We start from the raw sequence: 27337 nt of genomic DNA, 5'->3' as shown, positions 1-27337 counted from the left end.
TATTCTATAGGGTTTTTATATTGTGTTTTATTTACATTGTATATATATGTTTATTTTTGTCGTGCACTGATTGCTGGTTGTACATCAAATTGCCCTTGAAGGATATTAAAGATTTACCTCAGTTAATCACAGGCTGCACAAACCATCTTGTGATTAACCTAGCAGCCAGCAGGGGGCAGCCTCAGGACATCACAGCAGACTGTGATTCTTGTAAGGCGGCCGAAGACAAGGTTGGAACTGGTACTGGGTTATTCTCTAACAATAGGTTGTTAAAGTATGTTAAATCATCCAGTATCTAAAAGTCACTACACACTTTTAGCGTCTTTTCCCACAATTCCCAGGTGCACTACGTCACACACTACAAACTTTCCTTAAAGGGGCAGGCCATACCTGCAACACAACAGCTCTCGGTCTCATATACAGATGGCAAGAGAAAGCAGAGACGCAGACTCTCAGCAACTACATCCAAGATCCGATGCACCTTATTATTATCTGAGGGATTTTTACACACACTCTTATAAAGATTCCGACAGTAAAGTCAAGGGGTACTGACGGATAAGGTTTTCTTTAACAAGTTAAGTCTTTCATTCTCACTTTCCACCTTAAAACTATGAAATTAACTGAACTATGAACTAGTTCAGAATTTAAATGGTGAACTATGAACGTGAACTATTCATGTTTACTTGTATGAACTGAACTTTGAACTAGTTCATGAGAGTAGTGAACTTGCACAACAATGTCTTTCTATATCTATCCCATCGAGCTGTATTCATATATCTAATTCCCAACTCTCGCGAGACTTTGAGTTGACGTAGGCGGAAGTTTACATTCCTGAGTAAAACGTGTTGCCCATGGCCGCTGGCTGTGAAGCCGGTCCTCTGCAACTCTCTCTTTAGCAGCCCCCTGTCATGTCTTCAGTGTTAATAGACGCGGTTCTCTCCAGCGCTCCAGACTATGACCGCCTCTTCGAGTCCTTGTCCTGGCCGAGCGAGTCGTGTCCGGCGCCGGAGCGGGTGGAGGCGCTGACTGCTGTCATCTCCGGTCTCGGTCCACTCCTGGAGGACTCGGACTCGTCTCCGTTTACATCCGAGAAGAGACGACACATTCAGGGTAAAATCGAGTCTGTTATCTGGACGCGGTGCCTGCCTCTCCTCGGCACAATATCGGCACAAGAAGCCGGTGAAGCCGCGAGGGGCAGCAGGGAGAAAACGGCTGCTGCCTGCCGGCTTCTGAGCGCCTGCGTCCCGCTGTGTGACGAGGCTGTACCGGGGCGAGTGGCTCGGTACGTGCTGCCGTGTCTGCAGCGGTCAGAGGAGGAGCCGGGGCGACTCAGTGTGGAGGTGTCCGGTGAAGTCATGGCTGCCCTCGTTCCAGCCCTGTCAGCGGATGAGCAGCTCACCCTCAGCACCGTGTCCGCTGCCGTGTCCTGCGTGAAAACCCTCCCCGATGCGCGGCTCTGCAGGGTCACGGTCCGGCTGCTCCTGACGCTGCTGACCTGCTGCGACGGTGCCGGGAAACAACGCGTCCTCCAGTCGATCCTGGACGACCTGAGCTGCTGGCACCGCGCTGACCGCACACCAGTGGTCACAGAGCGGGCCCTGCTGTGCGTGACCGCCGTGTCAGACCACCTGCTGGACCCTCACAGCCCCGACTCCCCCTCTGGTGAGGCCGACCCTCGTCTGCGCGTCCAGTTCTGGAGGATGGTTCAGGACGGGCTGACGCACCGGGACAGCGTGTCCCGTAAGAGGGCTTTGTACCTGCTGAAGATGTGCGTGGCCCTGTCGGAGCAGCAGCAGGTGGACTGCCCCCTCTCTCCATCAGCTGAAGGTAAAATGCTTTGATAACAACTTTAACTTATCTATTCCATTCTGGCTGGTTTTCTCACTGGTCTTCATATTGTTGCAGGTGAGGTATTGTTCAAATGGGCCCCAAGCAGGAGCGGGTTGCTCAAGGAGTTCTGGGAGGACTACGCTCTGGTGATGGAGACCCTGGAGGAGAACCAGGTAGAGGATCGGTTGGATCACCACAACCGATAGAGGACATGGTGGTGGCACTCTCTCATCCTGCTGCTCTCCTTTTCTTCTGCAGGTCCATGTCGTCCGGCCTGTTCTGAACAGAATAGACACGTTGATCCAAACAACACTGAATGATAGTCAAGGTAACATTCGAGTTCATCAGTCTGTTGTGCCGCTCCGTCACTGATCTTAATGAAATGGCTGCTGATGCTGCTGATGTCAGGAGGAAAAAACTAAGTCGAGCAAAGACACAACTCCTTTAATAAAAGTTCTGAGGGAGCAGAACTGAAGAATGGTGTCTTATTCTTAGAGCTTTATTACAACGTCAACATTCAAACAGTAGTGACATTTTCTATGTACCCGACCGTGCCCTTATCACTAACTGCTGTAAGAGGTAAAGTGCCTTTTCAGATAAATAATGATTTCTCAGCAATGACTCAAAAAACAAAGATCAAACATTACAGAGCTTGCACATTCACCCCGTTGTTCTTTCTATATTAAAGTCTCTATATGTCTGATGATATTGTGGCTTCAGGTCAAGGCCTCTTCCACCCGTCCTGGCTGCTGTGTGTTTACCAGCGGATGTTCCACAGTGAGAATAAATCCTTGATGAGAGAGGGAGTGTGTCACCTGCTCGAGCTGCAGGTCCTCGGACAGCCGGCCTTCGCTTTGGCCTTTTCTCAGGTACAGGCCCAGACACTTATCCAGTGGCATTCAGGCTTATTCATGCACTATCAATAAGTTACATTTCTTCATTAAGGTTTTGTCTTCTTTTGTTTTCTCAGTTCATCGTTGGGCCTTTGATGGATGTTCTGTCGGAAACATCACTCTTCCACAGGTGAGGTTTTAAATCACTGCAGATAGTGGTGTGTTTTTAAGTTGTTGTTTTTTCCAGCAGTCTTTATCAAATCCACCTTCTGCCGGCATTTAGGTCAGTTGGGCAGAGTGTAGGAGACTGTCCTGAGCTGGGGGCTAAGCTCCAAGTCTTCATGGTCACCTTCTTCAGTAGCCTACCACTAGAGAACAGAGGTACAGGACAACAGAAGCCGCAGATAAAGCTCTTTTCAATTAGCGATGCCTAAAACCCTCTCCACCTCTGACTGTTGTGTTTTCTTTGTCAGGTTGTGTGTTGCTGCAGCTGATTCAGCAGCTGGGCTCGAAGCACTGGTGCGCCGTGCCCCTCCTCTTCCTCTCCCAGGCTCTATCAAAGCTCCCTCCCAGTCCCGTGCTGGGGATCGACGGACTCACAGCTCTGAGGTTCCTCATCATCACAGTTCCTCTCACTCAGACCAGCTCCCAGCAGTTCATTCTTCATGCAGGTGTTCAAATTGTCTGTGGTTTTTTGTTACAGGGAGGTGCTGTGCTGCACCATGATCACACATCAACCGCTGTTAAGAGGAGCAGCCCAGTGCTTCCTGCTGAACAGCGCCCTCTCTTTCACAGACGTGGTAAGACACAAACAGTGTATTTAAAAAAAAGAATCAATCTTTTAACATTATTTGATCCGAGCTCTTTACTGCTGGTTTCACATTTTCAAACATCTGAAGCTCTGAATGTACGAAGTTCTGGTATTGAACTGTCTTCTTTTCAGAGTGCAGTGAGCTTAGATGACTTCTTTAGTTTCCTGATGCATTTCCGTGCAGACGAGTCACTGTGTAGAGGGACGCAGATCTGGAGTCAGGTACATTGCATCAGACACTCAACACCAACAATTCACATGAATCATTTTACGATTGACTCATTTGCAGCCCTCCATGTCTGTGACACCACTGCAGGTGTGCGTATGGCTGTCGAACAACGAAGGCAGTTTCAAGCCCAGGATTGTGGGTGACGGTGATTCTACAGGTGCAGCCTCAAAGAAAGAAACTGTCAGACGCTACGTTGAAGGCGAGATCCAGGCGTATCTCCGAGTTCCAGCCAGCACAGGTGAGGCTGAATTGAAGCACTCGGTTAAGTACATTCCTCCGCCAGGGTCCTTAAAGTCAATCAAGTCATATCAAATTGTGCCGACTCATTTACCCAATAATTAGCAGGTACATGCCGTTTTTTAAATTGGCTTTAGAGGCTAAAAAAGCATATTAACTCCTTTCCCTTTGCCTTTCGAGGAGTTTGCCTTTTCTTTTTTTTCCTGGCACGATGTTTGATATCTCGAGCGCCCCCTCAACTGAGGAGCTCTCTCCCCTCACTGTCAACAGTCCCTTCAATTCAATAAGTCAGACCAAATTGCACATACTCATAGAAATCACTCACCTAAATTTGCCAGATTGTTTCTCATCAAGATCCATTTTTCACAAGAAAAATTTGAAAATGTAAAAAAAATAAAATATCTCGCAATGCAAGAGACTAATGGAAGATTACTGAATTTCGAGTTTGATCGGATCCGTGCCAAAATTGTATGGTTCTTTCTTTCTTGTTCCTTCCAAGTTTTGAGGAAATCTGATCTGTAGTTTATGCAAAATCCTGCTGACAAACAAACAAACCGAGGTGATTAAATCAAAAAGTCTATCTGTAGGTATAATTACACTTTTCACCATCATGTAAAGTCAGTTGTGTTGCTCCGCAGGTCAGACTGAGATGTTACCTGACTCCAAAGAGGCAGACAAGTTGGCCAGGGCCTTTCTGCTGTGTGTGGACATGGAGAAGAGTCAGCCATCCAAAGAGCTCAGTAAAACTCTGGAGTCATTACTCTCGCCTCTGCTGGAAACCCTGAGCAGAGTCCGCACCAACATTTACCTTCCTCTGCGCAAGAGCGACAAGAGCCTGCAGCTTGTGCTGCGGCTGCTGCAGCTTGAACGATCACCAAGAAGTCAGGCTGTCGGAGGAGAGCAAGGTTTGTAAGGATTACACTGATTTATTTCCGTGGCTGTCCATAAATATGCAGTAGGTCAAGCTGAGGGATACGATACAAGTGTTAGAGCCACAGAAAAAACACAGAATAAAGTCATAATTTATGGAGCACCCTGGAGTGAGTAACGTTCACCTCTTTTCACTCTGCTCTTCACAGGCGATAGCGTGAGCGTTGCCATGGAGAAGCTCATTTTTCAACTTGCGGATCCAATCCAGGAGTTTATCTTGAGGCGGCTGTGTGGGGAGCTGCAGGAGGTAAACAGCAAGTCGAGCAAGTCACCATCGCTGTAATTAGCACCGAGGCCTCCAGCTCTAACATGTTTTTTTTTTTTATAACAGCTATTTGACGTGGAGCGGGCAGACCTGTATCTGAGGGTCCTGAGGCAGCTGCTGGTCATGTCTCATTCTGAGCCCCAGTACCACCATAAAGTCCAGCAGAGTGATTTCTCTAAACTCATTAAGCACAGCCTCAGGGTCCTGCAAGAAACGAGCTCGCAGGTTCAAACCCCCGTCAGCAGCCAGGGTCTTCATACATCAGTTTGATTATGAATGATTGCTTAATTATGTTTTGTCCTCATCCCTAGATCCCATCGGTGGAACACCAGGTAGCTAAGGCGGTTGCTATGGCATCCCTGGCCACGGTTTGTGATCTCATGGAGCAGGAAGTGATCGACAGGAGATCAGAGGCCATTTCTGCTCTGAAAGATCTGAAGGACTTTTTCTACACTTCACCTTCTTCTACCTCCCAGAGTCCGTCGTCCCTGGGAAACTTCAATGTACGCCTGCTGAAACCACACACAGGAGACTGTTCGAGGTTTGTGGAAACCTTTTTTCGAACAATATTACTGTCATTAGAAGTGTCTAACTTTGGCTCAAGAACAATATCCAGCTCAAATATACAATGTCTCTAAGAAACATGAACGTAATTTACATGTGTCTTCTCTGGGTAGTGATCTGGGTGTGCAGGGGCCTCTGCTGCAGGACTGGGGACGTGTCGCTGCCAACTTCATGCGGGACCAGTGGATTTGTCTGAACTTCCTGATTAAGGCTGTTGAGATTTCCGACAGTACCAGAGCACCAGACGCTCTCAAAGCCGCTCTGAGCTGCAGCATGGAGGCCCTGGCACTGCTGCCCAGCAACCTGGTGCTGCCTGTGCTCGCCTTCATGGAGACAGTGCTGCCACAAGTGAGTCTCTGTGAAATTTGGGGTAATTTAAGGAACTGAAATGAGGTGTTGATGTGTGTGATATGAATAATTTCTTGAAAACTAAGTTAAAATCTGATGAACTGTGCGGTTTGGTGACGTTTTGATCCCAGTTACTGATGGATGAGGAGGCGCTGTGTGTGGAGGCTGTGACTCTGAGCTGGGAGCTGGTGCAGGGACTCAGCACGAATGCCCATGACTTCTGGCCGGCCCTCAGAGGCTTCGTCTCATTGGCTTTCCACCAGAATGTGCTCCTGCTGTCACACACTCAGGCTCTGACACTTGTGGCCACGTTGAAACAGGTAAATCAAGACCTGGATGCTCCTGTGATTTGCTCTTACATACGTTCTCCATATGTATTCTCATGTGTGGATGTGTGATTGATTTAGATTTCCACTGAGCTGATCGAGCTGTCTCAGTCAAAAGTTGGCGTGTTGGGAGTCCTGCTGCAACACTGCTGTCAGACGTGGCTGCCCACAGACGGCGGCAGGGACCAGGATGACACAGCGTTTTGTAGCGTTTTCAGCCACATGGACATTCTCACTGAGGCCTGTGTGTATGGACCAGTTTTCAGGAGAGACCAACGGTAACTTTTGACAGCATTTCTCAGATTTGTTGTTTTATCTGTGTCTTTTTTCTAACTGTTTTATTTATTTCAAAGACTCGTACAGGATGTTCAAACGTACGCGGAGCAGCTTGGTGAAAATGTCGTAGTTACAAGGTGAGCGGACTTCTTCTTAGCTGTAATGTGAGAGGTTGCTCCAGTGTGGCTGTAATTTAAAGGACTGCCACTAGAGGTCCCTGCTGCTGTGCAGATGTTTTCACAGTTCTATCTCCTGCTCTAATTTTCCAGTGATAACAGGGATGATCAGTTCCCCCGCACATGTGTATTGGCGTTCCTCAGCCGCCTGGATCCCTCAAACCCGCAGCATGAAACAGTGATGGAGGATCTAGTGATGGCTTTGTTGAGAAAGGTAGGTGATTACTCTGAGAATGAGTGCCACAACACTAGTAACAATGTTTTTCGAATGTCAGAAAATAACTTCATGATCATATATCCCAGCATCCCAGTATGACCATATTATGATGACACATTCTCACTGGAACTTTGAATCTGCTTTAAGGAACTCAGTCCTATCTTGAAATCTCAATCCTTCATCTAATATTTTGGCTCTTATCTTAAACAAGCAAAGTGAAACATCAGCCAAACGAGAAGTACTTTGTCTTTGTCCCCCCCCCCCCCCCCCCTTGTAGGATAACGACATATCGAAGTCAAAAGTGCGTTACTATAGCAACTCCCTGCAGCATCGTGTCAAAAACAGAGTGTGGCAAACGCTGCTGCTCTTACTGCCCAAACTCAGAGAGGTGAGAGGACTACACTCAAACTTAGAATCTCACAGGAAATAATGAATCAGTGAGTAACTGACCGACTGACTGAGTGTCTGTGTGTGTAGGACTTTGTCTCCACTTTGCTGAACCATGTCTTTGAAGCTGGATTCTGCAGTAACCAAGCTTCAGTCAAGTACCTGATCGAATGGATGATGATTCTAATCCTCACTCGACATCCACAACACATGGACCGATTCTGGGCCTGTTTCAACACGGTGAGCATCCACTCTGGACAGCGGTGCACCAGAAGATACCGTGATATGAGTGAGACTGTAAATTGATTTAACAGTGACTGTTTTCTTTACAGGATCAAGAAAAGACCAAGACAAGCATCTGCACCTTCCTGTCAGTCCTGGTCCACTTCAACATCATCATTCCTAATCTTAAGGACAAGGTAAACCCAATGAGTTTCACCAATCATACATCATTATTGTTCTTCATCACCTCTTCATCAGATCTCTCCATCTTTGTGTTTTAAGGCAGCGCAGTTGCGTACAGCGTTGAACATCATCCTGCAGTGGTGTTTCAACCATAACTTCAGTGTGCGCCTGTATGCCTTACTGGCCCTGAAGAGGGTGTGGACCTTGGCGGAGGAAGGGATAGATGGTTTGGGGGGCCTGTCCGCTGTGATCAAGACCTGTTTGAACCAGGCTGAGGCCATGCAAACCACTGGGTGAGCACATGCCATGTTCAATATAAAAAAAGAAAAGCTGACTGTAGTATGCTAATGTATTGATTTTCTGTCTCGCCCTCTAGAAACGCCAACAAAAACTGGAAAAGGATCCATGAGCACTTCTTCTTCGGTGCCTTTCACCCTATCAGAGATTACAGCGCTGAGGTTTGTTTTTGCTAAAAATGAAAAGTCTTGGAATCAATTAGATTCTCACATTTCTGAGGTAACACGATGCTAAGTAACATTTTCGTACTCCGCTCTCCTAGACCATATTCTGCACCTTTCCCAGTCTGTCGGAGTTGGCTGACGACGAGTGGATTCCAGCGTGGAAGTTTGAGAAACTGACGTGTTTCCCTGACACTCCATCTCTCCCTGTGAGAAATCCTGTTCAGGATCTGAACCAGCTCCAGCCAGGAGACTGGATCCAGCAGGACAAAAGTACAGTAGCACCAGCAAAACTACTTTTTTGTATCACACAATAAAAGGGGCGATGTGAAGGTATCATGGTGTTGTGTCATCCAGCTGAGCAGGATAAGGAGGAGCGCTGGGCCGAGGTGCAGAAGAAGATCACTCCCTGGAGGTTGGGGATCCAGGAGCAGGAGCCCGAACTTCAGTTGGCTCCCCCGCAGAGGGCTGCTCGACTGGGCAAACTGCACGGCGCCCTGCTGGTGGTGGCCTCGCTCATAGACAAACCCACCAATTTAGGAGGTCAGGAGCAGCACAACACGTTACCTAATACATCTGTAATACCAAAATTAGATTTTAATTTAAACTCAACAAAAAAAACTATTCACTTTTTTCCCCATTGCCAGTAGAGGAGTTTGCCTTCTTGTTTTTTTTCCCCCTGGTAAAACGTCACAACATTAGTACGTTCACCTGGGGACTCATTCCCATCACTGCCGATCGTAAACGACTGAAACTCTTGTTGACTGCAGATTCCTTTTACCCGGGAGTGAATGCTGATTGTATCCATTCCCAATGTAGACAAAAGCCAGATGTTAGTGGTTGTTTATTCAGAAAATACAGTTCATTTTAAGTTTTCACGATGACGACTTGGGCAAAGACTCAGCTTCAATTAAAAAACAAATCAAGACTTTATACAGGAAATCCCCGGCTCACATCAGCTCTGCAAATGTATTTTTTTTTGTGTCTGACGATAAGAAGCCGAATCAATTAAAATGTGTTTACAGAGGAAAAACCCATTTTCAAAACCAATATTGATACTGTGTGATGTAAGCAAGGACATTGTGTGAGGATGTTCTGATAATGTTTTACTTTTATTCATTAAAGGGGCAGCTTTTTTATATTTGTCTGTGCCCACGATGACCAGTATCTATTTAATGTTGAGTCATGGTTGACACAGATGACCCGGACCTCAAATGGTCTCATTGCCCCCTGAGCTTTCATAGTAGTCAAAGTATCCTCACTTATGTGATTCACACATTTCTCTTCATGTGTTGCTGTTCCAGGTCTGTGCAGGACCTGTGAGATATTCGGTGCCAGTGCTCTGGTTCTGGACAGCCTCCGCCACGTCGGGGACAAACACTTCCAGGCCCTGAGCGTCTCGTCTGAGCTCTGGCTTCCTCTGTTAGAGGTAAATTGCATAAAGTGATGTGGCATTTCACCCCTGCGATTATGATGTCCACTTTGTCTTTATATAACTCCTTCTCCCAGTGGGGTATGGACCTGAGAAGTGTGTGATTTGACCTGGTTAGCTCAGGGTTAAAATTGTCTCAGTCAAGATTAACATCAACTGCCAGCAGCAGCCGGAACAGCTGGATACCGACGCTGCAGTTCTCCTAATGGCACTCTGTTCTGATAAAATTGTTAAAGTATTATGAACATCTTTCTTGCAATTAACAAGAAAGCATTTTTTGTATATGTTACAGTTTCACGCGCTGCACTTTTGTTATACCCTGCAAAGCCTTAATAAAAGATTTAGATTTTTCAAAAACAGAAGTGGTCGGTAAATGCTTCTTCCTCTTGAGCTTTACCAAAACTACCTATATTTTTTGAAAACTGATATTTCTGGCTCCAGTGAAAGAACCACCTCCATCTGAAAGCAGCTGATACGTTTTTATACGTTCATATATAAAGATGAACGTTATCGTTGTTCTTGAAAAGTGAAGCCAAAGCATTTGATCGCCACCTGGTGGTTGGCTGCATTATAAATCATAAACTCCGCCTCCTCAATGTCAGTGGCTGGGACATAAAAAGTCATTGTACAGTCATTTTTGGTGTTCCTTATCACCCTGATATATGTCCAAGTGTTACATTTTCGAATTTGTTTTAATTCATTATTTGCTATAAACCTATTTTTAAACCATAACCTGTATCTGTCCACCAGGTGAAGCCCTTGGAGCTGACTGACTTCCTGCAGGTGAAGAAGAGCGACGGGTACTGTATTGTTGGAGTGGAGCAGACCGCCAACAGTCAGAGTCTGCAGGACTATCAGTTCCCTGAGAAGACTCTCTTACTTCTTGGGTATGACCTCTTTATATACAGGCTTACTCTTAGCAAAAGCCATAAAAATGCTTTCTCCACCGACCATTAGTGCATAAATGCATGCAAGCCTCTGCTTTCCCATGCCCTTGTGACTCCCACATAGATAAAGGTTTGAGCTGACGAGACATATTTAATGTTATCTCACCGGTTTAGAGCGTTTCCCCTGCGGTATCTGCACCTTTCCTCCCCGCGCTGAACCTGTCGGGGCACGCAGCGCTGTAATTGGCTCTCCCTGAGGACAAAGGTTCATGGAAATGAATTACACAAACCAATACAAGCAGTGTGATGACTGCCACTGAAAAAACCCTGAACCTTTTATCTAGTTCAGTTCGTGACGCGCCCCTGTGGTCAGAGTGACCCAGACGAGTCATGTAGTCATTTTTAGAAATCAACATTACGGTAATTATAAGCAAACAGTGGCTGCATGACTCATTCCTCACCGGATGTGTACGGGGGTTGTGCAGCTGGCCCGGCGCAGAGAGAGGGATCATATTTGATGCATCTGTGTAGGTGTCTTGTTTTGTTTTAACTTGTGAAGTCACAAATGCGTGAACTGCGCTGTTTACTCAAACGCCCCATGTGTGAACGGAATCTGGAGGGCTTTCACAGCTGTGTGCACGCAGCACCGCCCTGCCTCTAATCTCTCATCAGGTGGCTATTATCTCACCCAGTTGCACTCGAGATAAATGTAGCTCATCAAATCACGCTTCCTCGCTGCGCGGCGCCCCCTCTGTGGACCCGCTGAATGCCCAAACTCGTTACCTCTTTATGTTTGCCTTGCATGGCCTATACTGCCTGAGCTCAGTAAATGCTCAGTTGATTACAGTTTGAATTACTCATGAGTCATCACGAGAAAATGAAGGACTAACTTTGCTATTAGCAGCAGGGGCTCTTAAATTAAATCAAATGGGTAGCACCATTAAGTTGAATGAAAGCTAGAATTAAAAATAATGTTGATTTTACGGCAGAATAGACAACCAGGGTAAGATTGATTCAGCAGCAGTCTGCAGATGGTTTCTCTCATACCCGAGTACATATTGGGCAGTCAGTGTGAGTATAATTATAATAATAGTAAATTATTGGTATCCTGTAATTATGTGTATTTTAATTGGATTATGGATTGAGAGCAATAACATTTTATGATCAATACTAACTCACCACACTAGGAGTGAGTGTCAGGAGGGAGGCTAAAGAGTGGCTTTCCCCCTGACATGATGCAGTGTATCACATCCAAATTTATCTAGAAAATACAATTTCACTGAAGCTGCTCTATATCCTCTGTTGATCTGAATTCTCTTTGGAAAACTCTTCCTCCTGACAGAATACAACATTTTCTTATAAACAATGAATCATCTCAATGGGTAAAAGGAATATTTCAACATTTTGGAAAATATAAGGGTTAGCTTCTTTCTTGCTGAGAGTTGGATAAAAACATTGACACCACTCTATCATGTTTGTTTCATCATACAGATGAGACAGTGGTATCAAACTTTGCATCTGACTTTCAGGAAGAAAACAAATAAGTGTATTTCCCAAAATGTTAAACTAGCCGTAACGTCCACTTGATAGCTATTTTTCACTCTCTCTTCTTTTAGCAATGAACGGGAAGGTATTCCTGCCAACTTGCTCCAGATGTTGGACGTGTGTGTGGAGATCCCCCAACAGGGGGTCATCCGCTCCCTGAACGTGCACGTGAGCGCGGCCCTGCTCATCTGGGAATACACACGGCAACATCTCGCCTCTGGTTCAGCTGAAGTCGACACCAAACGCAGCTGAAGGAGAAACCAGCAGTGCCGCCCTGTGGACCTGTGATGTCTGACCTCCAGATGTTGACTGTGCTTGATCGTCTGTGGTAGCGGGCGTAAGCCCATCAGCTCGGGGACGTGAAGACGCTACATAATGATTAATGGCAGGCCCGTAAGGATTTTCAGATTCTATCTGGACAGGGATCTCTCAGGTTTAAATGTGGTCAGCAGTCATCAGTGCTGTGCTTGTGCCTTAATGAGAGTCATCACTTCTGGTTATTACAGTGAACTATTCCACTGGGCCTGCTGTCATGTTAATGCAGCCAGTCTTTGTGTCTCTATCAGCAGCATAAATGGAAATCTCCCGCTTTGATGAGGAAGTGTCTTGTTTATGTGAGCACTTATTATTCGCCTCGAGCACCAGGACTGGTTCATGATGTCCTTATCCAGCAAAGTATCACACATTGCATATAAATACTGCATTTGTTTGTAGGCTTTAATACATTTCATCTCATTGTCAATGTTTTTATTGGAGTTTGTGGTTTTAAATTGCAAACGGTCTTGTTTTATACAGTTGAATAAATATAAGCTCATTCTTTGTTTTATTATTGTTTATGTTGTTATTGTTTGTTTTTTTTATTTGGACTAAAAGATAAACTGATTCGATTTTGATTTTCAAAGTTCAAAAGAATCTCTGATCGATGGAGCGCACTGTGACCATGGCAATGTTAAACACTACCAGTATTCGAAAGTGATGTTGGCTTTGAGCGGATCCTTCAGCGTTACTACACTTTGTTACTATTCTATACACTATATGAAATGCTAAAGTCATAAATACAAGACAAAAACTACTCTACATGACAACACTTTAATAACAACAAGGTTAAACTCAAAGAGAAAAGAACAGGAAGTGTTGGAAAGGGATCATTTGCAGTGATTTATGGGATCTGTAGTTCCTTCACTCTTAAAGGTTCAGTGTGTAGAATTTAGTGACATCTAGTGGTGAAGTTGCATGTTGCAAAAGGTGTTTAATTTGTCCAGTTTGGACGTCTATAAAAAACCATGGCAGCCTCCATAGTGAGGACCCGCTCCCGATCTAAGTCTAAAGTATTTAAATATAAAATGCCAGTTCTAGAGTAAGAAAACAATAATTTGTACAATTTTATTTTATATTCAATTTCTGCGAAAGTTTCACCTAAATCTTACACACTGGACCTTAAGGTAATTATGAACACATTATTGATAGTTGCTCCGGATCAATGTTTCATGTTCATGACTCATCTTGTAGCTGGTTGGCCTGGTTCCATACTTAAAACTTTTCAGATTTTCTGAAACATCAGTGGAGAAAAGGAATCAGACATTTACCTCTGGGAAACCAGAAGCTTAATGAAAGTGGGCGATCACCAACAGGAGAGTTGAAAACTACTCTTCAGGTTGGACTCAATCCCCACACTGATGAGCTGTACCTCGTGTCCCTCCCTCAGGGAACACTAGTCATACCCATAACCTCCCGACTCACCTGGAGAGCAGATGGAGCAGCTCACTCCCGTCACTCGTTTCTTTTTTCCGTCGAGTCGCGCTTGTTCGTGGCTCATAATGAGAGGACGGTAGATGTGAGTGGGACATGGAGGAGCTGGGTGGCTCCTGGTCCGAGGCCCGCTCTCCTCTGAAGGCTGCGGCGGGGAACGGGAGCTGGAGCGGGTTGGCAGGACCCGTGGTGTCCGGGCGGACTCAGCTGCTGCTGGAGATCCTCATGGTGCTGATGTGCTTGGGCGCAGTGACAGGTACACGATCACCTGGTCTCATCTCATTGAGCTTATAGCGGCAGCAGCACATATACAAGGCGTTACTCTTTTAAAGGCCTACTGGAGATTTAGCATTGCATTTCAGAATCTGAAATATTTGAAAATGATCTGACTTTCTGAACTGAAATTAATATCAACGTTCTTGTAATGGAATATTTATTTGTCGTCAGTTATCTTTTCCAACCACTTTAAAGGTTACCTGATCATTATAATAATATAAATGTAATTTTTTTTGTATGACCAGTCAGGCACAATAATTTAAGTGGAAATATTATGAATATTATTAAGCATGTTGACACTTTACTGTGTAGAAATATGTGGCAACACATGTTTGTATATGCAGGTTATAAATAAAGTGGAGGTGAAATTCAGAATTTCATCTAAAAGATACAAAAAAAACTGCAGCATTTAAGTTGAATTTAAAACCACATTATGATACCTGGTTGTTGCCTAAGTGTGAAAATCAGCTGATCAGGAATACAGAGTACAGTACAGATGGATTTGTGTGTACAGTATTACGTGTCTGTGTATTTGAAGATGCAGATGAGATATTAGACATCTTTAGTCCATGAAAACATTTTATCAGGTTTCCATCAGTTTGCTAATTCTTGACCTGACAGAGATATAAAAAAAAATTTCATCTCTATCTTTGCTGAAGTCTTTACCTGTTATTAACAGTTATCTGGCATTTGTCTTACTGTTATTGAAACCACACCCCTTTGACCATCACAAGGTCTTAGCTTATCTCGAGGCCACGTTTTAACCTAACAGGGAATAAATACTTGTGCTTGCGGGTATATATAGAAAACTATAACTCACACATATAAATACACAAGTGTCAATGCCCTTGTGTATTGATGTCTGGCAGGTCCCAGATGACACACACCCTGGACCTGCCACTGGGCTTCAGCTCTTGGCTCAATACCTTATGAGATCCTGGTTCATTTATATGGCTTTTAAATCCTCTTCGGGGGATCTCATCCATCTCTTTTGTATTTTGGAAAAAGCAGTTTTAAATACCTGAACAATTTAATCTATAATTAACTGCATTGTACCTTGGACTCTTTACATCGTGTCAGATTTATCTAACAAAGGGTTCTCAGTAAGGTCATGAGGTCAGTATTATGCAATACTTAATAGTATCATTATCAAGTTTTTAATAATTCCTCTGATCATCACCAGTTGTGAAGTCACAGTTTTACTACTCAGTAGATATTGTCTCTATTGCTTTTTAACAAATAGAAAATGTGGTGCAGAGTCCAACTTGTCTGACCTCTCAGTATGTGTGTTTGTGTTTTTGTGTAGGTAATATTCTTGTCATTGCGATTGTGGCTGCGACCAAGACTTTCCACTCTGTGGCGTCGGTGCTGATCATGAACCTGGCCATCAGCGACCTCCTGGTGGGCGTCGGAGTCATGCCGTTTGTCGCTCTGTCCATCATGAACCATGGATGGGTTGATTTCTCTGTACGTCACCTCTGTTAAGTGTCACATGTCCCCCTCAGTGTCTGACATGACCTGAAGCTGACCTATCATGTTATAACACCTGTTTGTTTTTGTTCTGTGAGCGTTCACATGTTGACGTTGTGTCTCTCCTGTCTGACAGCACCTCTGTTTGTACGTGGGTTACACCTCCTCTGTGTATTGCACAGCCTCCGTCCTCACACTAGCTGCCATTGCTCTGGACCGCTACCACTCCATCATCGACTGCCTGCGCTACAGCTCCCGCTGCACCCTGTGGAGGACCGGTGCTGTGGTGCTGTGGATCTGGCTGCAGGCTCTGGTCACCAGTTGCCCTCCCCTGCTGGGCTGGAGCTCTGTCAGTTACGTGGTCCCCATGTACAGCTGTGCCGTCAACTGGGCCAGCAGTCCCAGCTACACGGCCTCTATGGCCACCCTCTCCTTCCTTGTACCTGCGGTGGTCATCCTCTTCTGCTACGTGAACATTGTCAAGGTGGCACGCAGCCACGCCAGGAGGATTCATACCTTAGAGGACGCTGTCCAGCGAGGCAGGAATCAGACCTCTGCCTTCGCTTCACCTCAGCTGCATCAGTGGGGGACGCTCCACAACCCCTGTTCACTGATCTACCATGTGAGTGGCCAGTTTGTGCCTGATGTCACTAGAGAAGACGGAAGCAGTATCAGCCCTGCTCTCCCTAATTCTACTGCAGAGCAGAGTAACCCTCTTTCCAGACGTCTGGTCTCCATCTTGGCTCCCAGCTCCTCCCAGCCTCCCCCTGAGAACTCCCAGCAGCACCCTAACCAACACGGAGTGGTGCGTCTCTTCCTGGTCATCTCAGCATTCTTCTTCTGCTGGACACCTTACGTGGGTGTGGCCCTCGTTCAGGCCACGGAAACTGCAATTTTCGGCCAATCCAGCCTTGTCCCGCCCTCTGCTGTGACCTTTTCATACTGGCTGGTGTTGCTGAACTCTGATATCAATCCTCTTCTGTATGCTCTGCTTAGCAAACGTTTCCAGGGGGCCCTTCAGGGACTTAGGCAAAAAATAAGAGCACGTCTGGGAAGTGTGTTGGGCAGGGCAGGGGAGGTCAGAGCCGAGGGAGACGACTACAGGAGTAGCGACCCGTGCAGTCTGAACTCCATCCCCATCAGCCCACCGTCCAGCGCGGAGAGTTCAACCTGTGATGTCTCCAAGTGTTCCCCCTCCATCCTTCCTGTCTGCATGGACCTCGAACATCTTACTGACGAGTTTCTATGCAAAGTGTGTCGGACTGAAAACACATCCTCATCTCCAGAGTGTGGTGACGACAGGCGGGCGGACAGGCTGCAGGTTCCCCCTCGGCCACAGAAGGGCAAAAGACTACCATTCTCTGCTCTGACCAGGGAGCGTCAGGCCACGTTCCTCTACGGCCAAATAACAGTGAGAGTGGAGCATGACGTGTGTTAATGAGGCGTTAGTGATGCAGGGACAGTGTCTACCACATCAGACTGTGACTGCATGTTCAGTATGTAGCAATGTATTTTATTCTTTTTAATTAACTGAAAAAACTTTCGGTTCATAAATAAAAAAAAAAAAAAAATTTAATGCCCAGAAAAATACTTTGAAACCCAAGTTGGCATAATCATGATAGTCATAACAGTCAGTTATATTTTTTGTTTTTTTATTTAAGAAAACTGCTGAAATAAGCAACTTATTTATATTGGGAAAAAAAAACACAGGAAAAATAAAACTTGTTAGATGAGGTTTTGTCCTTATTTTCTATAAAATTTTAAATTGTAATGACATGAAAAGAACGCCTCGACTGTGATTTTCTCTTAAGAGGAGCTAAATGTTTCCGAAATGATACTCTGCGCTGTGTGTGGGGAGGTTGGAGAGTGAGTACTGTACTGTACATGCAGGTCCTTGACCTTCATCGTCTGGTTTAAGAGCACACCAGCACGTAGATCATCCCATAGAGATGGTAGATGAATGACAGGAGATCGAAAGCCAGTTTGCACCAGCCTTCTTTTTGACAGTAAGCCAGGATGTCAGCGTTCATGATGGTTGTTGGGTCGTAGAGTCCTGGTGCAATCATAATTGAAAGATGTCCTGTTTTTTCCCACCAGTTAAACCAAATAATTTTGTCTTTCTTATAAAGATACAGGAAACGCTCATCCCTGTTTCCCACGGCTGGGTATTGAATATTCCAATGTTTCATTTTGTCTGATCAACACTTCAAAACCCCCCAATTATTTGATGACTTGCACATAAGACAAGTAAAAGCATCAAATGTTGGCATTTTGCTTGAAATATGACTCAAATTATTACAAGGCAACAGCAATATCCGCAGATAGATAATATAATAATCAATTAATCGACTAATCATTTAAATGTTCTGTTTTCTCGTGGTCTTTTACATTGCTCAGTAATTGGAAAGAACAAGGACTGCGACACTGAGGAGGTAAACAAACCCGGAGAAGCGAATGTATTGAAAAGAATATTTTATGTAGTACATGTGATTACACTTGAAGACACAGTAGATCTAACAAACCTGTCATTTATTCACGCTCATAATGATCTCTTCCTCCAATGTGATAATCATATGTTGCATCTCAGTGTAAAAATCGTCATTCCTTACAAAGGTTTACAGTAATGTCTAGCAATAATTCCAGAGGAATACAATATTATTATTTATTGTCATAGAGAATGACAATGGGAAACGGTGCTAATGTTCTCTATAGCAAAAACAAAGAAAAGGCAGTGAAGTGGACTCGTCAGCTGTTTCCGCTCATACAGTATGTGCATGCTCGTCTTGTAGCTGTTTCTCAAAGTTAGCCAGAGAACAAATGCAAAAAATATTTGAAAAAAGTGTCAATGACGCGTCAAGTTTGTTTAAAAAAAAAATGCATCACGGTTAATTGAGCAGAAGAAGGATAGTGAGTATCTCTGCAGCAGTTTGTCATGGCACTGTAAACAATAAACAAAAAAACTGATAGTGAGCGTGTGTGGTTCGAGTGATGGTCGTACATTCACAACAAGGCAGCGTTTTCCACCAGAGCTCCCCGGGTCGTTCATCTCGGTCGCCTCATGAAACGCCACAGAAGAAAAACAGGTGCTGTGAGACTTCGACGAAGAGCAGGGGCTTCTCCTCGAGCTGCAGCGTGACCGCTCTGTTACTTTCCCCTAGAAATGAAATCACTTCACTTAGAACCGTTGCAAATCAGATTGTGAGCGTGGAAAGTTAAATGTGACGGGAATTCAAAGAGAGGCTCAGTGACGGCTGTGTCTGATGCTCAGAGTTATTAAAGGAGTAATTCCAAGTGTTCATGTTTTATGAGAAGCTGTTAAGTGCTTTAAGTCGTCCTTAGATTTGGATACCTGAAGCATTGCTTGAGACATTTAGTAAATATTTGAATTACCTGCCAGGTTAATTTTTGTTTGCTGCCAGCGTCTCGGTAACAGGAGACGTGAGGCAAACGCTTCAAGGATGGATTGATGACCCTAACCCTCACAATCTTTTGACAAAGCTCAACCATGTCATGCATTGAAAACATATGAAACACTGGCTTAAGATCTGTCGTGACCAAACTGTAGGCCTGAGCGATGGGTGTCGGCACTGACAGAGCGGGAGTTCAGCCCCGGGAAAGCACAGAACCACAGGCGGCCAATCAGTGTGGTCAGAACGGACCAGAGCTCTTCTCCTGGACGTGCAGGGCGAGGTGTCGTGAAAGCTTCTCCGGCTCAGATTGATCCTCAGATGTCCCGACAGGTCCCTTCACACCAGATGAGCCCATCGATGCGCCACATGCTCCAGGACACAAGAGGTGTGACACACAGCTATGTACAGTGCACGAAAGGCAGGTATTTGTCAGAAGTTTACACCTGAGGGGCGCCACTGCAGGGCCTCCCCTTTTTGTTTTCAGGCATTCAGCATTTTTAGGCATTCTTCTTTGGATCTCGAATGTGTGCACTAGTGTGTTTTTGTGTGTGTGTGTGTGTGTGTGTGTGTGTGTGTGTTCGTGTGTGTGTGTGTGTGTGTGTTAAAGCCAGCGAGTCCACAAGGTGTGAGGCCGTCCTTGAACAAAATGTCTGTCATCAGGCAAGTTGGCAAGTTTTCCCAGGCGCAAGGGTGTAGTGAACCGATGGAATGATTTAAGAGGTACAGGGAAATCCACACATGACTCCATCAGATGTTACACCCGCTGTTGTAATTCGTTTGGGGCACAAAGGAGTACAGTTGATATGAGTCCATGCACCAGCTCGGATACGCTTTGAGAGGAATGGACGCCAAATAAAAGATATGTAATTAATTCCTCTGGCATTTCCGATCAGAGGAGAGTCCCAAAATCGTTTTGGCCAGGGAGCAGTATCAGAGAAAGCGAGGGCGGGGCATCAACACCAACAGAGGCGTTATCGTGTCTCCCTCCCTGTGTCTGTGTTTGCATCGTTACACTTCGTTGGAGTCAATGTGTAAAGGTGGCGGTCCTGGCTCTCCCCCTCCAGTTGAGCCCTGTGGTGGCACCCGCCTCGACGCTGCCCTCTGCCGGCTCGTCGCGTTTGCGCAGCTTGGTGCTGAGCTGGATGATGCACTGGTCCCAGTCCTCCGGTAGCAGCAGCATGAGGAAGCCCAGGCAGATGATGAACACAGCGATGAGGCGGACCGTGTTGAAATGGATTTCACATGTGTAGAGGTCCACCACTGTGAAGTGAAGACAATGGATCAGTATGAGCATATTTAGGACCATATATATATACATTTTTTTATTTTATTTGTATTTATTTAACAATCAAAGGTTCAGTGTGTAAGATTTAGGTGAAAGGGATCTATTGGCAAAAATTTTATACAAAAGAATCCCTGGGATGTTTTCACAAGATGTCACAAAATTCTACACACTGAACCTTTAAAATTTGATTAGTTAAAACCAGATACTCTTTATTAATCCCGCAATGGGGAAATTAGAAGGAGGACAGTTAAAAATAGTCATCAATAAAAGGAATCATTAATAAATAGAATAGAAATTATAAATACAGAGTAAACAGAATATATAGTGTGAGTGCTGCACAGTTAAATGACTGAACGAGGAATTTATAGGATTATTATAAAATAGATTATGTAAGACATAAAATGACACAAGAAGAAGGAACCAGCTTTGAAATTAAAAGTTGTCCTTTAAATATGCAGTTGGTAATAACTTTTGGAGGAAATTAAACTCCATCAAATGTTAAATGGTTTCTGGATCAATAAAATGCGCCTGAGAGAAAAGCCCAGGGACTTACTGGCATTTACAGGAACACTTAGGACGATGCCAAGTGAGATTAATGTCGGGTACGTTATCGCAATGCCAAAATTCACCAGGACGTTGAAAGCTGAAATCAGAACGGTAAGAAGAGCTCAGAAGCTGATATTCATGTGTTAGGTTATCATTACAGTATCATGTATATGCACTGCATTGCTTCACGTGACATCTTTCCATACCAAACAGCAGGCCTGCGACCCCACAGAGGCAGGCCCAGGGGATGTTTTCAGGCGAGCCGAAGTACTCCACGTGGGTGAAATATAGTATGACCGGCACGAAGCTGATGAAGACAAAGTTGGCGCTTCCAACGATGCTCAGAAAGAGAGCGGCCTCTCCAAATTTGGCACTGCCCAGGACCATCTTAAAGAGCACCTGAGGACAGCGAAGGCAGGACGTGTGATGAATGCACAAAGATCTGCCCCCTCAAGGAGCAAAGGAGGTACTGCGTAGGACGCACCTGCCAAGTACCTGCCCCGTCTCTGGCACAGGGCTGCTGCTGTCTGTTTATCACATTAGGCAGCACTGACAGCTGGGGCAGAGGACACCAGAGCCCCGACAGAATATAGCTATTTATCACGTAATCTCCTTGATCGGGACATCACAGCCTGTAGCCGCTGAGCATAACACACCTGTATCAATTGCTCCTGTCACTTCTGTCTCTCATTTCATAATCTTCCACGGTCTTCTGCCCCCAAGTTAAATAAGCAGAAGGAAACTAGTGCTCGATTTCTAACAAAAGATATGACTATTCATATATATGATTTGCCTTTCTTTTGTTGCACTGCAAAGAAAAGAAGTATCACTTCAAGAGTGTGGAAGAACACAAGTACCCGTTCTAAACCTTCCTCTTTAGAATGAACTGTTTGCTTGACCTGTGCATTTTTATTCACTGGAAATGTATAGAACTTAATTAACTTATAAACTATGATGCAGAATGAAATTAGAACAACTTTGTGTTAATCCTACCTGGTTTATCTGCAGTGACGTTTTTACAGTCACTGTTTTTAATGAAAATTAAGCTGAATTTGCTTTATTATTGTTCAAGTGTGTGTTTTGTATATAAAAGTGTATTTAACTAGTGTTGTTTATTCCATACATTGCCACTCAGCTATTTCAGGTGTCTGTTAAACATCACATTTCTAAAGAGGAAGAGATTCTATATTCTATATAAATGCATGTGTCAGTCCGATATCAAAAATGTTATTAATATTGAAGGTTTCACATGTTCAAATAGAAATTCACCAAACTCTGTACTGCACTTCCTGTGGCCATTAACACTGACACATAGAGTGTGAAGCGTGTTCAACAGAAAGACATTTGTAGAATTATTTGTAGTAGTAGATGCGAAAAAGTACCTTGTAGAGTGCGGACATCGATGCAGAGGCCACAACGAACGTAATGCCGATGACTGAGTGGCTGTGGAATCCATCGGCGTAGGTCATCATCACGATGCCGGCTATGGCCAAGATAGCAGCTACTATCTGGAGAGGGAGAGAGAAGGAGAGAGGAGTAGCTTCAGTGAATGACGGATGGACGACATGCTGCTCACAGCGTGGTGATAAAGACGCTCGGGACGTCACGCAGCCGGCACACACGGCCCCCGCTTTGTTATCCACTGCAGAAATCACAGGCTTCACAGGAAAAGGCTTGTAATGGTGTAATTAGTGAGTTTTGGTTTATAGCCGGCAGATTGTTCGTCTGCTGTTTACATTATCTGACATGCAGCCGAGCACAAACAAAATCTGCTCTCGCATTGACACCAGCGCGGGAGGGGGCCAACACAGGACAGGTAGCTTCCACAGCGTCGGCTTGATTGTCCGGCATCGATTTCCGTTACTCTGCCAGCGTGTTTACAAACCAAATACCCCCCTGGACCCAGCGATCTCCCACCTCTCCCACACCACCCTCCCTCCCTCGCCTGTACTATAATCTCAGCTGCACGGCGGCATGGAACCATCTGTTTCCTCCTGAAATCTTTCATCTGGGTCTTACTGCTTTGACAGCGTTTGACTTTGCCGTATGAGTGTTTTGAGCACGCACGGTCGTAGCTGTGCGTGCAACACAGTGAAGAAGAACAGCAAAATGGACGAGGGCCGCGTTCCAGCTGAGTGGATGAGCTTTGCGTTAAGGAGGTGTCAGGAAGATAAATGAGCCCTGTGTTTTTACTCGGCCAAAGCCCTTGGGTGTATCTTTGGCAAAATGGCTCCTTCGGCACTGCAGGCTGCCCGTCACTCACAGCCACACCTTTCATTTCCAGCGTACAGCCATTTGCTCACAGGGTCGGTGAACCCTGCACGTGTCGGCGTGTTAGTTTCTCCAAGTGTTCCAGCAAAGTGCGAGGGGGGGAAAGGTTCATGACACCTGTGCAGTGAGCAGCCTATGTGTGATTACGGTGATTTATAACAGTGGGTGCATGTGTGCAACTCCCTCTGCAACTTACAAAACCAACACATTCCACATTGATGAAATGGCTCCTCCCGTGACCTTCCAGTACGTACACTGAGCTGTGCATTTGCTGTTTTGAGCCAATGAGACAGAGCCATTCTTTACACACAGCATTACAAGAAAGACTTCCCCCATCTCTCTCTCTCTCTCTCCTCCGTCACTTTCATTACAAACTTGTCCAGGATCCCCTGCATTGCTGCAGACATCCAAGCACTGCAATCTCCACCAACAAGCCACAGAGAGAGAGAGGGGTGTGTTAGAGAGGGAGAGGGGGTGTGAGGGTGTAAGAGAGGGAGAGAGAGAGAAGCAGCATTATTACAGTACTTGTCTCTCACTGAGGCCTCTCATCGCAGATAATGGGAGTGGAGAGCAGGGGCATGCACGGGAGAGACATGGTGCGGTTGGGAGTGCGTGAAAGAAAGAAAAATCGGCAGAGTGGCTGCAGAGATATGAAACTCTCAATTCACAAAGCGGAACCCAGACTCCTCTGCTTCCCCCTGCCCATCCAGATAAATAAGGGACACACACATACACACACAAACACACACACACACACACACACACGCACACACACGCACATTAGGAGGCACATTTGAATGACACACTGATCATTGGGGGGACATCACTCTGTCACACGGGTAACATGCCCTCTACCTGACTGTTCTGTGTGTGTGTGTGTTTGTGTGCCTGTGTGTGTGTGGTTCACACATTCAACTACCACTTGTTATTGACATTCCTTTGGGTGTGATGTACACAGACTCTTTTCATTATCAACAATAAACTCAACCTTTGTCAACTAAGGCAATGACAGACAGTGTGTGCTTGGCACAATGAGCATTTTTGTGTTAAATATCGATTTGCATGCTTCATTAAAATAATAAAATAATTTCACTTAATACCTTCAGTAACTTCAATCAAATAAAAGTTAGATCAACATTATAAATAATAAGTAGATTTACACAAATGTTGAAAAACATAAACAATTTGGAACTTTGTGTATTATTCTAAATTTAATAACAGCAATTAATATGCAAATTACTTTCTTTGGACGGCTGTTTGTTTTGTTTGTTAACATCTTGTTTATTACAGGTAAGAGTTGTTTATAGCCTGGACTGTACAACCCAAAAATCAATATTTCATCCACTTTGCTTTTTGTGACCTGTACCCGAGACTCTAAAAATACAGCACCTCCATTTGTTTCTCTGGAGAAAGCCGCAGTCAACAAAAACTGCAAGTGTGCCCGAAGTCGTACTCACCCTGACGCCCATGAATCGATCTCTGAGTACAATCCAGGAGAGCAGGAAGACAAAGGCCTTGTTACAACAGAAGAGCGCCGACGCGTCTGTTGTGTTGATCTTCCTGAGGGCCTGCAGGTACAGGTAGTTGGTGAGGATCCACAGGAGGCCGAAGGGAGCCACCTTGGTGAAGAACACCTTGGGGGTCAGCCCGTCGTCCCCGAAAAACCTGCTGCACTCCCTGTGCAGAAACACAACACATAGCAGAGTGTGAGCATATGGTGCAACCATTTTTAAGAGGTGATTTATACAGAATTATTAGGGCCTGATGCTTTAATCAATATTTATGAATATAAGCAGCTTGGAAACCACAGGAGTGAGTAAAGTTATTCCCACAACGACAGATACATCTTAATGGGGATTGCATCAGAGGGTGTGTGGGATCAACTTCACTCTGCTGGAGGAATAAGTACATGTTTATGAACACAATCAGATCTGCCATGAGGCACTGAAGGGAAATGTTTCTGACCTTAAATTCATCTTTCTCTGTTAATATAAACCAAATTTGTTATTCTCTGGTCAGTTGGTTTGTATATTTCCATCGAATGACGTAACAATCAGTTGGTTACAGTGTAGGAGAAACAACATCATAGCAATATTATTAACCATGGAATAATGTAGCTGTACGATGTTTTCGAGTTGGTCAAACCTCAGACACGAGTATGAGACACAACTGCAGCAGACAAACACATTAAGCTTGATCGAAACACAAGGACACACATAAGAAATCGATAAAATGCTGTTTCTGGTGTTTATGAATATTATGATGAATACCTGTGGCAAGGTTGTAAAGGACTCAGTATAAAAGGAATCATGGTCAGCTCTGTTTTAATGAATCTGGGATGCTGTTTGAACCTGTTGCGGGCGCCGTCCTCATCGACCTGAAGAAGCTTGTTGGTGACTTTACAAGGCTGTCTGTCCACGTGTGTATGTCAATGTATACCCTCTGATGTTGATCGATCCCTGGACACACATTGAATAGCAGACCCCTCTTTTTGAAAGATCTTCTCTTCTATAGACTTTTGATATGATGCACCTTTAACTTATTTTAAATTCTGGTTTCTTGCTCTGTGTTTGGTTATTTGAGTTCACTTTTGAGTTCTCCGTTTCCTGTTTTATGTGAAACGTCTTTCCTTGTGTGTCTCTCTTGCTTTACTCTCTATCTTTGTCCTCTGTCCAGCCCTTGTGATCCTCTTGTCTTCATGTGTTTCACCTGCGTTCAGTTATCCATGACTCCCTTGTGTATATAGTCTCTGTTCAGTCTGTTCAGTTCAGTTTGGAGTTTTGGAACAATGGACTTTGATTGCCTACCTGCCTTAAACAACCATGATAGAAAAGTCTGAAGTCCAGCAACTAATATTCAAATCTTGCCAGACAACTAAAACAAAAAATATAGAAATACAAAACACAATAAACAGCACAACAAAAACAAACATAATCAAACTCGTAGGAATTATACTTAGTTATCTTATGAGATCAGAGGATCAAAGTCCCTTTCCCAACATTCTTTGAGGCCCTCCAACTATGGAAATTGTATATAAATATAATCATAGAATTTAGATGCTCCCTTATTTTTGTGCTCCATCTTAAGTGAGAGATCTTCAATTCCAGTTTTACCTTGAAAATGTGTTTATTTGAAATAAAGCAATGCCTAATTTAATAACCAATACGTAGGTACACTGAGTGGAACTAATGCAGTCCCATACAAAATGCCATATATTATATAAGAAGACATTTTACTCCAAAATTGAAAAAGTTGAGATCTCAAATTTCCTTCAAAATTAAGACACACACAATCAATTAACACTGTATCCATTTACGCTGATAGTCAGAAGCAACTGTGACTCTTACTCTGAAAATATCTGAAAGTTAGATGCTTACTATTGCTATTTGATCACCAGCCATAATGAGGTTACTCTCCTCCGCCTTATACAGCTTTTGGGAGCTAAGTTCAGGTGAAGGTGCCGATGTTTGATGAATGAAAGGAAGAAACTTGCACCGGAGAAACAGTGAATTTTCAGGTGGTAAAACAGCAAACCTTTAGTCTGAGTGGAATAAATACTGAGAACAAATAAATCCATTTTAGAAATTTTATTCATTTTTATAAATGTGGGGATAACAGGAGCACCTTGAGAAAACCCATTACAAAACTTTAGGCTTAGTAAAAGCTAGGTCAGGCTGGATAAATCCCTGGACTGAAAATTATTATGGCGGTACATGCACCACAGAGGATCAATCAGCCCAGTTGAGAGCTGTTAGCTGATTGGTCCTCACATTGAAAAGCGAGTCACTTTGTGTTTGTGTTAACTTTGTGTGTTCACATGTGTGGTGTACAATACATCATGTTTAAAAGCCAACATTCCGTTTCTGGCTTTGTGTGGGAGAGCCCCGTGGCAAGCACCACTGCCACACTGACATTTGAAAGTGAAGCTATCGGCGTGACATCATCCACCTATCATCTCCTGAAGAAGGAAGAGATGCCTGCTCTGAGAGAGGAGAAGAAGCCAGGCTTTTTGCACAGGCGTCTTCTCACAATGGAGATTATTGATAGCTCAAGTTCTGGATCTCTTCCAAGAAGGGAAGACATTAGTATCTCTGGAGAAGGCCACTTCTTACACAACTCCTTGAAAATGTCCTTGTCAAGGATTCTTCTTGGGTTAAAAGTTGTGTCAATGTCT

The 27337-nt window shown here is 44.5% G+C and overlaps 3 protein-coding genes across 3 annotated transcripts in view; 2 read left to right on the top strand and 1 right to left on the bottom strand.

Moving 5' to 3' along the window:
• Positions 1-836: 836 nt before the first annotated feature.
• tarbp1 (TAR (HIV-1) RNA binding protein 1) lies at positions 837-12982 on the top strand. The gene is made up of 29 exons (XM_053436294.1): positions 837-1827; positions 1906-2003; positions 2089-2158; positions 2551-2699; positions 2801-2853; positions 2947-3044; positions 3137-3272; positions 3367-3463; positions 3607-3696; positions 3791-3941; positions 4579-4845; positions 5020-5117; positions 5202-5360; positions 5447-5676; positions 5813-6047; positions 6179-6367; positions 6455-6651; positions 6727-6786; positions 6919-7039; positions 7320-7430; positions 7520-7669; positions 7762-7848; positions 7934-8127; positions 8211-8292; positions 8394-8565; positions 8650-8835; positions 9597-9721; positions 10475-10611; positions 12228-12982. The coding sequence occupies exons 1-29, from the start codon at positions 909-911 to the stop codon at positions 12406-12408; spliced, it is 4842 nt and encodes a 1613-aa protein (XP_053292269.1). The 5' UTR covers positions 837-908; the 3' UTR covers positions 12409-12982.
• An 860-nt stretch (positions 12983-13842) lies between these two features.
• On the top strand, positions 13843-17355 carry LOC128453003 (5-hydroxytryptamine receptor 1D). Its single transcript, XM_053435580.1, has 3 exons — positions 13843-14161; positions 15488-15648; positions 15788-17355. Exons 1-3 carry the CDS (start codon positions 14002-14004, stop codon positions 17087-17089), a joined length of 1623 nt encoding a protein of 540 aa, XP_053291555.1. The 5' UTR covers positions 13843-14001; the 3' UTR covers positions 17090-17355.
• Positions 17356-17774: 419 nt separating this feature from the next.
• The window catches only part of slc35f3b (solute carrier family 35 member F3b), a 62971-nt gene continuing 53408 nt past the window's right edge, over positions 17775-27337 (bottom strand). The window contains exons 6-10 of the mRNA XM_053436922.1: positions 24621-24840; positions 22275-22400; positions 21099-21291; positions 20900-20989; positions 17775-20321 (exon numbers count right to left, since the gene is read on the bottom strand). Coding sequence (XP_053292897.1) covers positions 20086-20321; positions 20900-20989; positions 21099-21291; positions 22275-22400; positions 24621-24840 — 865 coding nt within the window. The 3' untranslated portion in view covers positions 17775-20085. The remainder of the gene's footprint in view (positions 20322-20899; positions 20990-21098; positions 21292-22274; positions 22401-24620; positions 24841-27337) is intronic.

The sequence above is a fragment of the Pleuronectes platessa genome, chromosome 12 (genome assembly GCF_947347685.1).
Source record: "Pleuronectes platessa chromosome 12, fPlePla1.1, whole genome shotgun sequence".
Classification (NCBI taxonomy): domain Eukaryota; kingdom Metazoa; phylum Chordata; class Actinopteri; order Pleuronectiformes; family Pleuronectidae; genus Pleuronectes; species Pleuronectes platessa.
This window is presented reverse-complemented; position numbering and strand designations above follow the sequence as displayed.